The sequence below is a fragment of the Danio aesculapii genome, chromosome 6 (assembly GCF_903798145.1).
Source record: "Danio aesculapii chromosome 6, fDanAes4.1, whole genome shotgun sequence".
Lineage (NCBI taxonomy): Eukaryota > Metazoa > Chordata > Actinopteri > Cypriniformes > Danionidae > Danio > Danio aesculapii.
The window spans coordinates 62,912,837-62,926,488 of NC_079440.1; the positions used below are offsets into that span (position 1 = coordinate 62,912,837).

At 39.4% G+C, this 13,652-nt stretch overlaps 1 protein-coding gene across 1 annotated transcript; it reads right to left on the reverse strand.

Annotated features, from left to right (window-relative positions):
* Positions 1-340: 340 nt before the first annotated feature.
* pck1 (phosphoenolpyruvate carboxykinase 1 (soluble)) lies at positions 341-7,962 on the reverse strand. Its single transcript, XM_056460694.1, has 9 exons — positions 7,873-7,962; positions 6,255-6,533; positions 4,865-5,049; positions 4,105-4,308; positions 3,829-4,016; positions 3,168-3,330; positions 2,651-2,875; positions 1,843-2,070; positions 341-1,412 (listed from the first exon to the last, which is right to left on the reverse strand). Exons 2-9 carry the CDS (start codon positions 6,476-6,478, stop codon positions 937-939), a joined length of 1,893 nt encoding a protein of 630 aa, XP_056316669.1. The 5' UTR covers positions 6,479-6,533; positions 7,873-7,962; the 3' UTR covers positions 341-936.
* Between the last annotated feature and the right edge of the window lie 5,690 nt (positions 7,963-13,652).

Consider the following 13,652-nt stretch of genomic DNA (forward strand, 5'->3'; position numbering starts at 1 on the left):
TTTTAGTACGGTGTCTCTAGTAAGAGCTTGATTAGCTGATTCAGGAGGGTTTGATTAGGGTTGGAGCTGAACTCTCCAGGACTCCGGCCCTCTAGAACTGAGTTTGGACACCCCTGGTTTAACCCAATGATAATGAAAAAACACTCATATTTTGATATTTTATTGTCACTAAAGCTATCTGAAAAACACACTTGGATGTGGATTTATGATACATAAAGTCAGCTTTGTATATATTATTATATTGTTTGTTTCATTTATTTCATATGAGTCTCCACATTGAGCTGAGTAATGCTCACTTTCAATGAATACTGAGATCAAGAACAACACAAACAGTGGAAAATATACTTAAATAACTTTATTAATGTCATGGAAGACTGACATAGAAATACATAGAAAAATAAATTACCACATTTAGAAAATGGTTAAAAGTTTAAAGGTATCTGCCATAAAATCTCCAGCAGAAAATAAATGTGCGCATCAATAATTTATAAGATTAAATAACAAACAGTCCTTCCTGAAGACGACAATGATCTTCAGCATTTTTCTAAATATCTTCTTTTGTTTTCAGGTTTAAAACAAGAGCAAACGATGACATATTTTTCATTTTAGAGAGCACCGTCCCTTTAAATGTGCGTAAACACAGATTATTGTGTGTGTTCTGTCTCTTTAAATGAGTTTTCTCAGTAAACACACACACACACACACACACACACACACTAAATAAAAAGTAAACACAAAAAAAAGAAAAAAGTCAACAAAAAATACTGTGGAAGTCAATAATCTTCAGCATTTTTCAAAATATCTTCTTTTGTGTTCAACTAAAGAACGGTTTTGAAGCACTTGAGGGAGAGCAAATGATGGCACATGTTTGATTTTCGAGTGCACCGTCCCTTTAAGTGTGTGTAATGCTGATTAACCCGTGTGTGTTCCGTCTCTTTAGCCGTGTTTACTGCTCACATGTGTGTGTGTGAGCCTGTGCTCCAGCAGCTCCAGCTGTCTCTGCATCTCCTGCGGCAGGTCTCGGTTCAGTTCTCGGCTGAAATACTCTCTGATCTCCTGCAGCTCCTGCATCCAGAACTCCTGCGAGACCCTGAAGAGCTCCAGCGGCTCCACATCCGGGAGCCCGTGCAGGTTCAGGGCCCCATCTGCAGGCACTAACCCCACCGCAGTGGTCTTCGCCTCGGCCCCGCCGCTCAGCCTGCCGAACATCCACTCCAGGACGCGGATGTTCTCCCCGAAGCCAGGCCACAGGAACCGACCCGAGGAGCTCCTGCCGAACCAGTTGACGTGGAAGATTTTGGGCAGCTTAGCGCCGGGCCGCTGCTCCATACTCAGCCAGTGGGAGAGATACTGACCGAAGTTATAGCCGAAGAATGGACGCATGGCAAACGGGTCATGCATGATCACTTTACCTGAAGAACACACACACACACACACACACACAATAATCTTTAATAACGCTGCAGTTACTAATTATTCAGGGTAAATTGCACTGCAGAAACTGCGTACGAAGAGTTTTTGTCTTGTTTTTAGTCTAAATATCTAAAAAATATCTACAAATCTTTAAATCAAGAAGCATTTTCTAGACTAGCAGTAAAATATTGTCTTGTTTAAAGAAATAATGAGTCAATTTAGTGATCTTAAAACAGGCTAAATAATATCTCAGAAGGAAAAGACTAGATTATTTTGCTTAACAGGTTGGCAGATTATTATATATATGTATATGTATGAATATGTAGAGTTTTTGTCTTGTTTCTAGTCCAAATATCTGATAAATCCTGTCTTGTTTTCAGAAATGATGAGTGAAACGTGAGTTTTATTGTGGAATGTAAATATTCAGACCTTTGTGTTCAGCAGCCGCTGTGGCCTCAGACCTCATGGATGCGCCCACAAACACTCCGTGCGCCCAGTCGAAGGCCTCGTACACCAGCGGGACCCCCTGTGGACGCCGCCCGCCGAAGATGATGGCCTCGATGGGGACGCCTTCAGGAGACTCCCACTGCGGGTCGATGATGGGACACTGAGCGGCCGGCGTACAGAAGCGGGAGTTGGGGTGAGCACACGGTTCACCTGCAGGACACACACACACACACACAGGTCAGCACCACCAGCATTATTATAAAACACTAGTCAACAAGAAGATCAAAAACAGGGCTATTGAATAATTCATGAATCATTTGAACAAAGAATTATAATATTGTAATTGCTCAATACGGCGACGCAGTGGCGCATTATGTAGTGCTGTCGCCTCGCAGCAAGAAGGTCGCTGGTTCGAGCCCTGGCTGGGTCAGTTGGTGTTTCTGTGTGGAGTTTGCATGTTCTCCCCGCGTTCTCGTATAAATAAATAATTCATCTTAACTCTCTTAAAGAGATATTTCACTCAAAACTGAACATCCCCTCGTTATTTACCAAGTACATGACTTCCTGTCTTCTATTAGATCTAAAAGAAGATATTTTGAAGAAAGCTCTAAAGCTGTATTCATTGACTTCCACGTGATTTGCTTCTCTTACTATTGAAGTTGCAGGTGTTCAGCATTCTTCAAAATATCTTCCTTTATGTTCAGCAGAAGAAAGGAACTCCTGCAGGATTATGAGCTCTTGAGGGAGAGTGAACAGAAAGATGAAGCTGATTATTATAGACGTCACTCACCGTCCTCTGGTGTCCAGGGCTGGTTCTTCCAGGACGTCAGCGTCACTCCTTCAGGTAGATCTTCATCCATGCCCTCCCAGAACACCCCTCCGTCACTGCTCTCCGCCACGTTGGTGAAGAGTGTGTTGGAGCTGATGGTGCTCATGGCGTTGGGGTTGGTTTTGCTGGAGGTTCCCGGAGCCACACCGAAGAAGCCGTTCTCTGGGTTGATGGCTCTCAGATTCCCTGCGAACATGAAGACAGAACCATCAAACCAACTCTGTTTACTCCACAGTTTAAGCTCAGGATATGCTTACTGACCCAAAAACAAGCATTTAAATGCTACAGGTTTAAAAGATTTACATTTTATAGACGGGCTGTAGAATGATTGAATCTGAATTATATTAAACAAAACATTTGCTCTTATTGGTGACGAGCTGAATGTTTTCTGCAGTAATTCAGAATGCTGTGGGTAAATCCTGCAGTGTGTGTGTGTGTGTGTGTGTGTGTTTGTGTGTGTGTGTGTGTGTGTCTGTACCTTCTTTGTCAAACTTCATCCATGCGATGTCGTCTCCAACACACTCCACCTTCCAGCCGGGTAGCGACGGCTTCAGCATGGCCAGGTTGGTCTTCCCGCATGCGCTGGGAAACGCCGCTGCGAAATACTTCTTCTGACCCGCCGGGTTGGTGATGCCCAGAATCTGCAGGAGACATTCAATGCACTTTAACTCAAGTCCATTTGTGTAGAGCTTTTCACAACAATTATTGCTTCACAACAACATCTGAGCAACACAACTCCATACGCTGAGCATCATCTGAGATTATTATAATACTGGATTCTGATTGGCCGATCACAACATTTGAAGGTGAGTTATTCTCAGATAACCACTGATTAAATTAATAACACACACTCATCTGGTAATACTGTCAAAACTGCACTGAAAGTTGTGCAAATCACATGTGTGTGTGCATATGTGTGTGTGTACATGCATACATGTGTTTTGTGTTTATGTGCCTGTCTGTGTATGTGTGTGTGTGTGTGTGTGTGTGTGTGTGTGTGTGTGTTAACACTCCATCTGTCAGTGTTTAGTGAGGTCTGCCCAGTCAGAATGACTCTGCAATTGTGTGTGTGTTTTCTCCAGAGCAGCATGTGTTCTGCCTCTGCATGTGTGTGTATGTGTGTGTGTTTGTTCACTCACCAGCATGTGTTCTGCCAGCCAGCCCTCCTCTTTAGCGATGCGTGATGCGATGCGCAGAGCAAAGCACTTCTTCCCCAGCAGTGAGTTTCCTCCGTATCCGCTGCCGAACGACACGATCTTCCTCTGATCCGGGATGTGGGCCACCAGCGTCAGCTCCGGGTTACAGGGCCAGTTGTTGACCAGCGGCTCTAAAACACACAGACACGGAGGTCAGTACAAGCTAGTTCACGAATTTTACATACAGGCAAACACACACACACAGACTCCAGTACGTACTCTTGAGTGGCAGCGGGCAGCCGACAGAGTGCAGACACCTGACGAACTCTCCGTTTCCCAGAGCGCTCAGCACAGTTTTCCCCATCCGCGTCATGATCCGCATGCTGGCCACCACATACGGCGAGTCCGTCAGCTCCACCCCGATCTTGGAGAGCGGAGAGCCCACCGGCCCCATGCTGAAGGGGATCACATACATCACACGCCCTGCACGCACACACACACACACACACACAGTTCAAAACAATCTACTTATACAACTTACAGTTTTGACGTCATTATAAAAGTGTTCAGTTTTGTCTTTTAATTCTGATGTTTTTAATAATCTTATGTTAAAGAATCTTCATATCAACTTATAATTAATTTTAAATGTCTATAAATAGCACAAGATTATCCTACTGACATCAAAAAAGGTTAGCAGAAAAGTAATCTAAATGTAATCCAAAAGTACTCAGATTACATTCACATAGATGTTCATCTAACAGACTGCATTAGTCAATACACATTTAGTCATGTCATTTGTAAGATTCATAATTAATCTACAGAGTTCTGCTCAATCACACACATACGTGTTGGTTTTGGTGGTGTATGAGGACTATATAGGTGTAATGTATGTTACACAGTAACAGACGCTTATTATCACCAATTCAGTTTTGTAATACCAAGATCCTCATATCCATGTAACACACACTTTATATAACTTCACTTCAGTATCAGGTATCTCACACACACTTAATATCAGGTGTCTCTCACACGGGTCTACCTTTCATGCAGCCAGGGAAGCGCAGGTTCATGGCTTTGTCCCATTCCTCAGGACACATCCAGCGGCCCAGCTGACTGACTCCTCCTCCAGTCGGTGTGGGAACCGTGTCCCGCTGCTCCGCCGTCACGATCACAGTTTTACTCTCCACACGAGCCACGTCACGCGGGTCAGTGCGCGCCAGCCAGCTGCAAGACCACCAGCGGTTACACACACATTTACTTACACTCTATCTATAGTGATGTCTGACGTCATGCTCTAATAGTATTGATCACATTCTACATACAAGTTTGCACCAATCAAACTGTGATTCTGCAGTTGCTATGGTAACACAACAACTATAGTAATCGATCTGTTGTGGTGATTCTACAGTTGCTATGGTAACACAACTATAGTAATTGATCTGTTGTGGTGATTCTACAGTTGCTATGGTAACACAACAACTACAGTAATCGATCCGTTGTGGTGATTCTACAGTTGCTATGGTAACACAACAACTATAGTAATCGATCCATTGTGGTGATTCTGCAGTTGCTATGGTAACACAACAACTATAGTAATTGATCCATTGTGGTGATTCTACAATTGCTATGGTAACAACAACTATAGTAATTGATCTGTTGTGGTGATTCTACAGTTGCTATGGTAACACAACAACTACAGTAATTGATCTGTTGTGGTGATTCTACAGTTGCTATAGTAACACAACAACTACAGTAATCGATCCGTTGTGGTAATTCTACAGTTGCTATGGTAACACAACAACTATAGTAATCGATCTGTTGTGGTGATTCTACAGTTGCTATGGTAACACAACACTACAGTAAATGATCTGTTGTGGGGATTCCACAGTTGCTATGGTAACACAACACCTACAGTTATTGATCTTTTGTGGTGATTCTACAGTTGCTATGGTAACACAACAACTACAGTAATTGATGTGTTGTGGTGATTCTACAGTTGCTATGGTAACACAACAACTACAGTAATTGATCTGTTGTGGTGATTCTACAGTTGCTATGGTAACACAACAACTACAGTATTTGATCAGTTGTTGTGATTCTACAGTTGCTATGGTAACACAACAACTACAGTAATTGATCTGTTGTGGTGATTCTAAAGTGGTATGGTAACACAACACCTACAGTAATTGATCTGTCGTGGTGATTCTACAGTTGCTATGGTAACACAACTACTACAGTAATTGATCTGTTGTGGTGATTCTACAGTTGCTATGGTAACACAACTACTACAGTAATTGATCTGTTGTGGTGATTCTACAGTTGCTATGGTAACACAACAACAACAGTAATTGATCTGTTGTGGTGATTCTACAGGCTGTATTGGCCTGCACATGCTTGTTCTTGTATAATAACTGAAGTGTGTGTCGTACCAGTTGCTGTACTTGCGCAGCCTCTTGATGGCGCCCTGCTCCTCCAGCAGGCTGAGGATGGTGCTGTTCTCCTGCTCGGAGCCGTCACAGATGTGCAGAGCGTCCGGCTGGCAGAGACTCACACTGCTGTCGATGAACTCCCGCAGGCTGGCGCTCAGAGACGCCAGATCGCCCTGCAGGACCCGCGGGCATGATCGGTCCTGAGACTGCAGCTGAGGAGGCATGATGAGCGGAGGGATGGAGAGATGCTGATGGGAGACCTAGAGATAGAGAGAGAGCCTGCAGACACACAACACAACATACAGGGATTACACTTGTGTGTAGTAATACAGTGGTGAGCATGAGAGAGCACACTCGCTTTTGAAAATGAGTATATTTATTAGTGCTGGGCACAGATCATTCATGATCAATCACGTCCAAAATTAAAGTTAGTTTGGACATATTATATATGTGTGTATTATATATATTAATTATGTACAGATCAAGTCAAAATTATTCACTTTTTTCTGTTGTAAATACTTCCCAAATGCTGTTTCTCAGATTGAGGAAATGTTGACAGGATGTCTGATAATATTTGTTCTTCTGGAGAAAGACTTATGTGTTTTATTTCAGCTAGAATAAAAGCAGTTTTTAATAGTTTTAAAGCCATTTTAGGGTCACTCTTATTAGCAAATAAGCAATATTAGTTTTGGATTGTCTACAGAACAAACTGTCACACTTTACAATAAGGTTTCATTAGTTAATGTTAGTAAATGCATGTAAGCATGTGCAACACTTGTACAGCATTTATTACTCACAGTTCAACATTTACTACACTGTAAAACATTATATGATCAATTAGTCCTGACAGCATGTGTTTTTAGGTCATTGTTTCTTATTAAACTAAGTTAACCATCCATCAGTTACACAAGTTGTTTTAAGTCAGTTTAACCAAATTTAAGTTCAATGAACTCATGAGGGTAATTTGATTCAGCTTAACAATTTAAGGCAACCAGGGTTTTTACACAGTGTAATGCATGATTAGGATACTAATTCATGCGTGTTACATTAGTTAATGCACTGTGAGTGAATATGAACTAACAATGAACAACTGCTTATTCATTAATAACTAATGTTAACTAACATCAACAAATACTGTAATTAATGTATTGTTCATGTTAGAAAATAGATTAACTAATACAGCTGTATTGTAAAGAGTTACCAAATAATCCACTGTTATACAATAACTTGCCTAATTACCCTAACTTTACCCTAATTACCCTAGTGAAGCCTTTAAATGTCACTTTAAGCTGTATAGAAGTGTCTTGAAGAATATCTAGTCTAATATTATTTACTGTCATCATGACAAAGAGAAAATAAATCAGTTATTAGAGATATCTTCTCTTTGTTGAACAGAAATTGGGGACAAATATAAAAGAATTCAGATTAAACAGGAGGGTGAATAAATCTCCCTTCAACACTATATAAACTTCAGATTTAAAAAAGAGCATGTCATACACACATATGCATGCTTAAACACAAAACTGCACACACACAATACATGCATGGAGTACAGTGATGTTAATATTCATAAGCACTAAAATATTAATCATAAGCACAGGAAAATTTAATAGTTCACCTTGAGTGAAGGTTTAGCAGCTCTTCATCAGTCTGTGGTGATGATGATGATGATGTTCGTCTGTGTTCTGCTCACTGTGTGACAGTCAGACCTTATATACACACACACACACACACACACACACACACACACCCGCGCGCGCATGAATGATTAACTCGCGGAACACGCGTCGTATGTTCAGTTAATCATTAAAACATTGGACTGTAGTTTTGGGGAAACACTCGATTGGACCCGAGTCTGACCACGTGACCTTTGACCCGCTGCTCCGGCGTGATGCAACGCTAAACTTGCAGCATCACCGCATGACGTCATGCCCCGCCGCGCGCTCTGATTGGCTGCTTGCTGGAGGCTCGCCAGCGGTACAGAGCACTCGGTGAACAGGTCACGCTGAATCATTCATTCATTCACACAATAAAACTATACTCTTCATTCATTAAGTTAAACTACACTGAATCTATCAGAGAAGCTAGTTAGAAGTATTTATTATATATACTTATATTTCATTCTGAACTTTCATTTCATTTTAGTGCATTCATTTCACTTTGGACATTTAGAAAGTTAAAATATTAATTTAAAAATTAATTAATTATGAGAAAATCAAACATACTGAAATATGCTTTGAGCTTAAAATCATGGATAAAAGTGTGTGTTAAATACATAGATGGCCATTCAAGTTATTAAAATGCTGTCTGAATTTATTAGAATTTAGTTTAAACACATGTGCAGTCAATAAGCGATCTCTCAAACATCTGAATGTTTTCTGAAAAACAATATAAAGCCAAATCAATGTACAACTGAAAGATTAGAGAGAAAACAGCCCCAGAAATGTTTTATCCGCATGCATTGATGTTTTATTTTGTACTAACAGGTTGAGAACATTATTAAAGATTACTTGAACAACAGAATGATTTAAAACTTCTTTTAATCCTTGAAATTTTTTAGTTTTATTTGCAAGAGTAATATGAAAAAGTTGGCATTAATGGAAGTGTAGTTTACAAAGACATTTAAAGTTATAAAATTAAAGTTATAATGCTTCATCTGCATATTAGCGTTTGCGTACTTTCATATATAGCTTTGCTTTATATATATATATATATAGGAACAAAACTGCTAAATGATTTTTAATTTGATTTAAAATTTAATGAAAAATAACAATATTAATTTATTCATTTTCTTTTCAGCTTAGTCCCTTTATTAATCAGGGGTCACCCCAGCGGAATGAACTGCCAACTTATCCAGCATATGTTTTACACACCGGATGCCTTCCAGCTGAAACCAGACAATTTAGCTTACCCAATTCCCCTGTAGCGCATGTGTTTGGACTGTGAGGGAAACCAGAGCACCCGGAGGAAACCCAGAAGGTTGCTGGTTCGAGTCCCAGCTGGGTCAGTTAGTGTGTTTGTGTGGAGTTTGCATGTTCTCCCCGTGTTGGTGTGGGTTTCCTCCGGGTGCTCCAGTTTCCCCCACAGTCCAAACACATGCGCTATAGGGGAATTGATGAACTACATTGGCCGTAGTGTGTGTGTGAGAATGTGTGTATGGGTGTTTCCCAGTACTGGGTTGCAGCTGGAAGGTCATCCGCTGTGTAAAACATATGCTGGAATAGTTGGCGGTTCTTTCCGCTGTGGGGACCCCTGATAAATAAAGGGACTAAGCTGGAGGCAAATGAATGAATGACACATAGCAATGTTAGTATTATAAATCTGGAAGATTGTAATGAGTAGTTTACAGAATTCACATATTTATAAATCCTAAATTGTCAAGTAGTCTTTTCCTTATTCCCAGATTCTCTTTACATGAAGCATCATTAATGCGTGTGTGACCTGTCATAAGTTCCAAACAAACACAAAAACACACAGATGTAGAACAGGACAGAAGATTACGTGACAGCTTATCTGAAGACCTGTGCTTGTTTTGGTTAAAGCGCCTCTAATGCAAACCCTTAAGTCACAAAGAGTGCAAAACACAGAAAAGATAAGAACCGGATGGCTTTAACGCTGGCTTTTCTCAAAAACATCTGATAAGCCGCGATAAATAGAGTCAATAACAGCTGAGGGTTAAACAACACCTCTGCTTGTGGCTCAGCATTCATTCACTGCTTTACCACGGTAAAACTCTCACCTCTGCATGTTACACAACATCACTGGTCTGGACGGTCTGAAATAAAGCTTTAGAACGTACAGTATGAACACAGAGATAAGAGTTATGACTCTAATAAAAGTTAAAGGTTTGATATATATAATAGAGTGCATAAATGAGTCGAGTCTTCACAGATCTCTCTGTTACAGTAATATTCTCTCCAGGATGATTTACAGTAATATATGTGTGCAAATACAGATTAGTCAGAACCAAAGACAAAACTGATCAACTCATCTAACAACTGAAGACCAAAAATTACTACACACAAATTATTATATTAAGGAAAATTATTACATACAATCTGAATAAACAGGGAAAAATCAAGAGAAACATTAAAAATATCATATTAATTTCAATATTTTTATTTTTTTGTTATAACTGTTGTGAATTTAAATGTATTCTTACTTTACAGCTATATTATTTTCATATATATATATATTATAACTGTTTAATTAAACTGTTTTGTGTAAATCCACCTAATATTATTGTCTATATTCACTGAGAAATGAATAAAAATATTAATTCTCAAAATGCTAACCACATGAGTGGCATGGTTGCAAAGTGGTTAGCACTGTGGCCTCACAGCTAGAAGTTCGCTGGTTCGAGTCCTGGCTCATTTCAAGGTTCATTTGGTAGTTCATTCCACTGTGTACACTACAGCCACTTTAGTTCATCAATTCCCCTATAGCGCATGTGTTTGGACTGTGGGGGAGACCCACACCAACACAGGGAGAACATGCAAACTCCACACAGAAACACCAACTGACCCAGCCGGCACTTGAACCAGAAACCTTCTTGCTGTGAGGCACCATGCCACCAGCACTGTATATATGTAATAAAAGGTCTTCTGTAAATGATAAACCAGAGAAATGTTCTCCAGACTATAAAAATGAATAGACATGTGAAATATACATATGAAATGTTCTTGACATGTTTGAACAGCTCCACTATATACTATATATATAATTGTCCTTTGTTCAAGATAAGAGGTTCTTGTCTTTAGATCTCAAAGCAAAACAGGTTTAGTTCATCAACTGCAGTTCATAAATGAGAAAACAACTGAAAATAAAAGAGGCCCTGGAGCACAGAACTAGTGAGAATGGGTCAGTTGTTATATAATGAATATGTATTATCTGAAAGCTGAGTAAACAAGCTTTACACTGATGTCTGGTTTGTTAGGGCAATATTTGGCTGAAATACAGCTATATGAAAATCTAAACATTTAGACAATCACCAATGATAATGAAATTAAGTTTCTTCCCATGTATATTACTGAGAAACACTAGGATATTGAAATGTCCTCACTGGATATTTTTTTCCTTCATACTCTAAGGAATTTTGGCATAAAATAAAAATCCAAACCTTTCACTCATGCCCACATGAACCCACAGGAAGAGTACTGGTAAATACTATTGTAAAGTACAGTAATTGATATATATATATATATATATATATATATATATATATATATATATATATATATATATATATATATATACTACAATACACTACAGTTTACTATAGTAAACACTAATGTATACTACAGTATTTATTACAGTTCACTATAGTTAATACTGCATGCATTAATGCATTAACAGAGTTGTAAATAATGTATTCAGTATAATACACTACTGTTGTATGGTTTAAAACACTAGTATTTACTATTAATTACTATAATATTTTGTCATGTTTGATTGTTGGCTGTAAGTATCTGTGGATATCCGTGGTCATATGTGGTTAAAACATTGCTTATGAAGCAGAGTTTATCTCAATGCATATTTATCAGCTGAGCATGAGATGGCGGTGTTTTTCTTGCAGTCCTGATTGCTGTATTACATCATGATCTGCCACAGAAAGTGAAGATAAGCTGGATAACACACTTCACTGATAACCTTCTGAGATCTTTGTCAAGGCAAAGCTGGAAGACTCAGTGAATCATCTGAATGAATGAGTGATTCAGTCGACGAAGGAGTCACACATTCACACAATCTGAAGGGAATGTTAAATGCAGATGTCATTTGCTTCTCCAAGATAAACCTTCTATTATTATATAAACAGCATTATTATTGAAGTAATCAAATTAATTCTAAAAACTAATGTTTGTATGTGGGGTGCGGTGGTGCAGTGGGTAGCGCTGTCGCCTCATAGCAAGAAGGTCACTGGTTTGAGTCCCGGCTGGGTCAATTGGTGTTCTATGTGGAGTTTGCATGTTCTCCCCGTGTTGGTGTGGGTTTCCTCCGGGTGCTCTGGTTTCCCCCACAGTTCAAACACATGTGCTATAGGGGAATTGATCAGCTAAACTGGCCGTAGTGTATGAGTGTGTGTGTGTGTGTGTGTGTGTGTGTGTGTGTGTGTGTGTGTGTGAATGAGTGTGTATGGGTGTTTCCCAGTGATGCGTTGCAACTGGATGGACATCTGCCTTGTAAAACATATGCTGGATAAGTTGTCGGTTCATTCCTCTGTGGAGACCCCTGATTAATAAAGGGACTAAGCTGAAAAGAAATGAATGAATGTTTGTATGTAGGGACATTTTGTCTTGAAAATATGAACTTAAAGACTGCAACTACACCTATTTTTGACTGGCTCGCCTGCTGAATCATACATTCAGCTACAGTTATCATCAAATAAGTCTAAAATGTTTGTGTGTGTTTACTCCATTAATATTTGCATGAAACGTCTATTGTAATTCTGTTTAACTCTGTTACATCAGTTATAAAAAGGCAGAACAATCTGTAAAGCACTGATAGAAAAGCATGCTCGCTCCAAATGATGTCATTTCCTGTGGCGGGAAACTCTGGAAGGCATTGAGGCAGGCGTGTTGTTACTCTTCCCTCATTCATTTGTGCAAAATGTTAAGTAAACACCAATAGTAGTGCGCTATAGGGGAATTGATGAACTAAATTGGCCATAGTGTATAAGTGTGTGCATAAATTAGTGTGTATGGGTGTTTCCCAGTACTGGATTGAAGCTGGAAGGGCATCCGCTGTGTAAAACATATGTTGTAATAGTTGGCGGTTCATTCCACGGTGGCGATCCCTGATAAACAAGGGACTAAGCCGAAGAAAAACGAATGAATGAATATGATGAAAATGCATGAAATTGTGCTTTAGACACAGCCTGTGGAGTCACCTCTGAATATGTCAACTCTGTTACATCAAATCCAGCTTGAAAAGATTAAACAACTTAAACAACAGCTAGTGATGCAATCACATGCTTCCTTATTTAAGCATTTTACATTGTTTTTCACAAATATTGGATTCAGTTTACTGTAAATCATACATTTATTTTATATCAGTCCAGTTTAAGCTGAATACACTGAAAACGCTTCAGATGTACCTGTAATTCTGGAGGAGTCCTGAGCTCAACATGAGGACGTGTGGACGTGTTTTCGTGAGACATTAATCTCTGAACACGCTCAGGTTATTGAATATGTGGTGCAATCCATATGTAAGCATCTCTGCAGGAAGCAAATCTGTTTCGGTATCTTGTTTACCAGCGGTTATGATGTGAAATTATTAACTGGACATATGAAAATATGAGCAATACACAGAAAACAACCGCAGCTCTCCCCACATCAAAAAATACTGTAGTGATTTATAGTAAAGACTGTAGTGTTCTTTAATCATACTATAGTAAAGTAC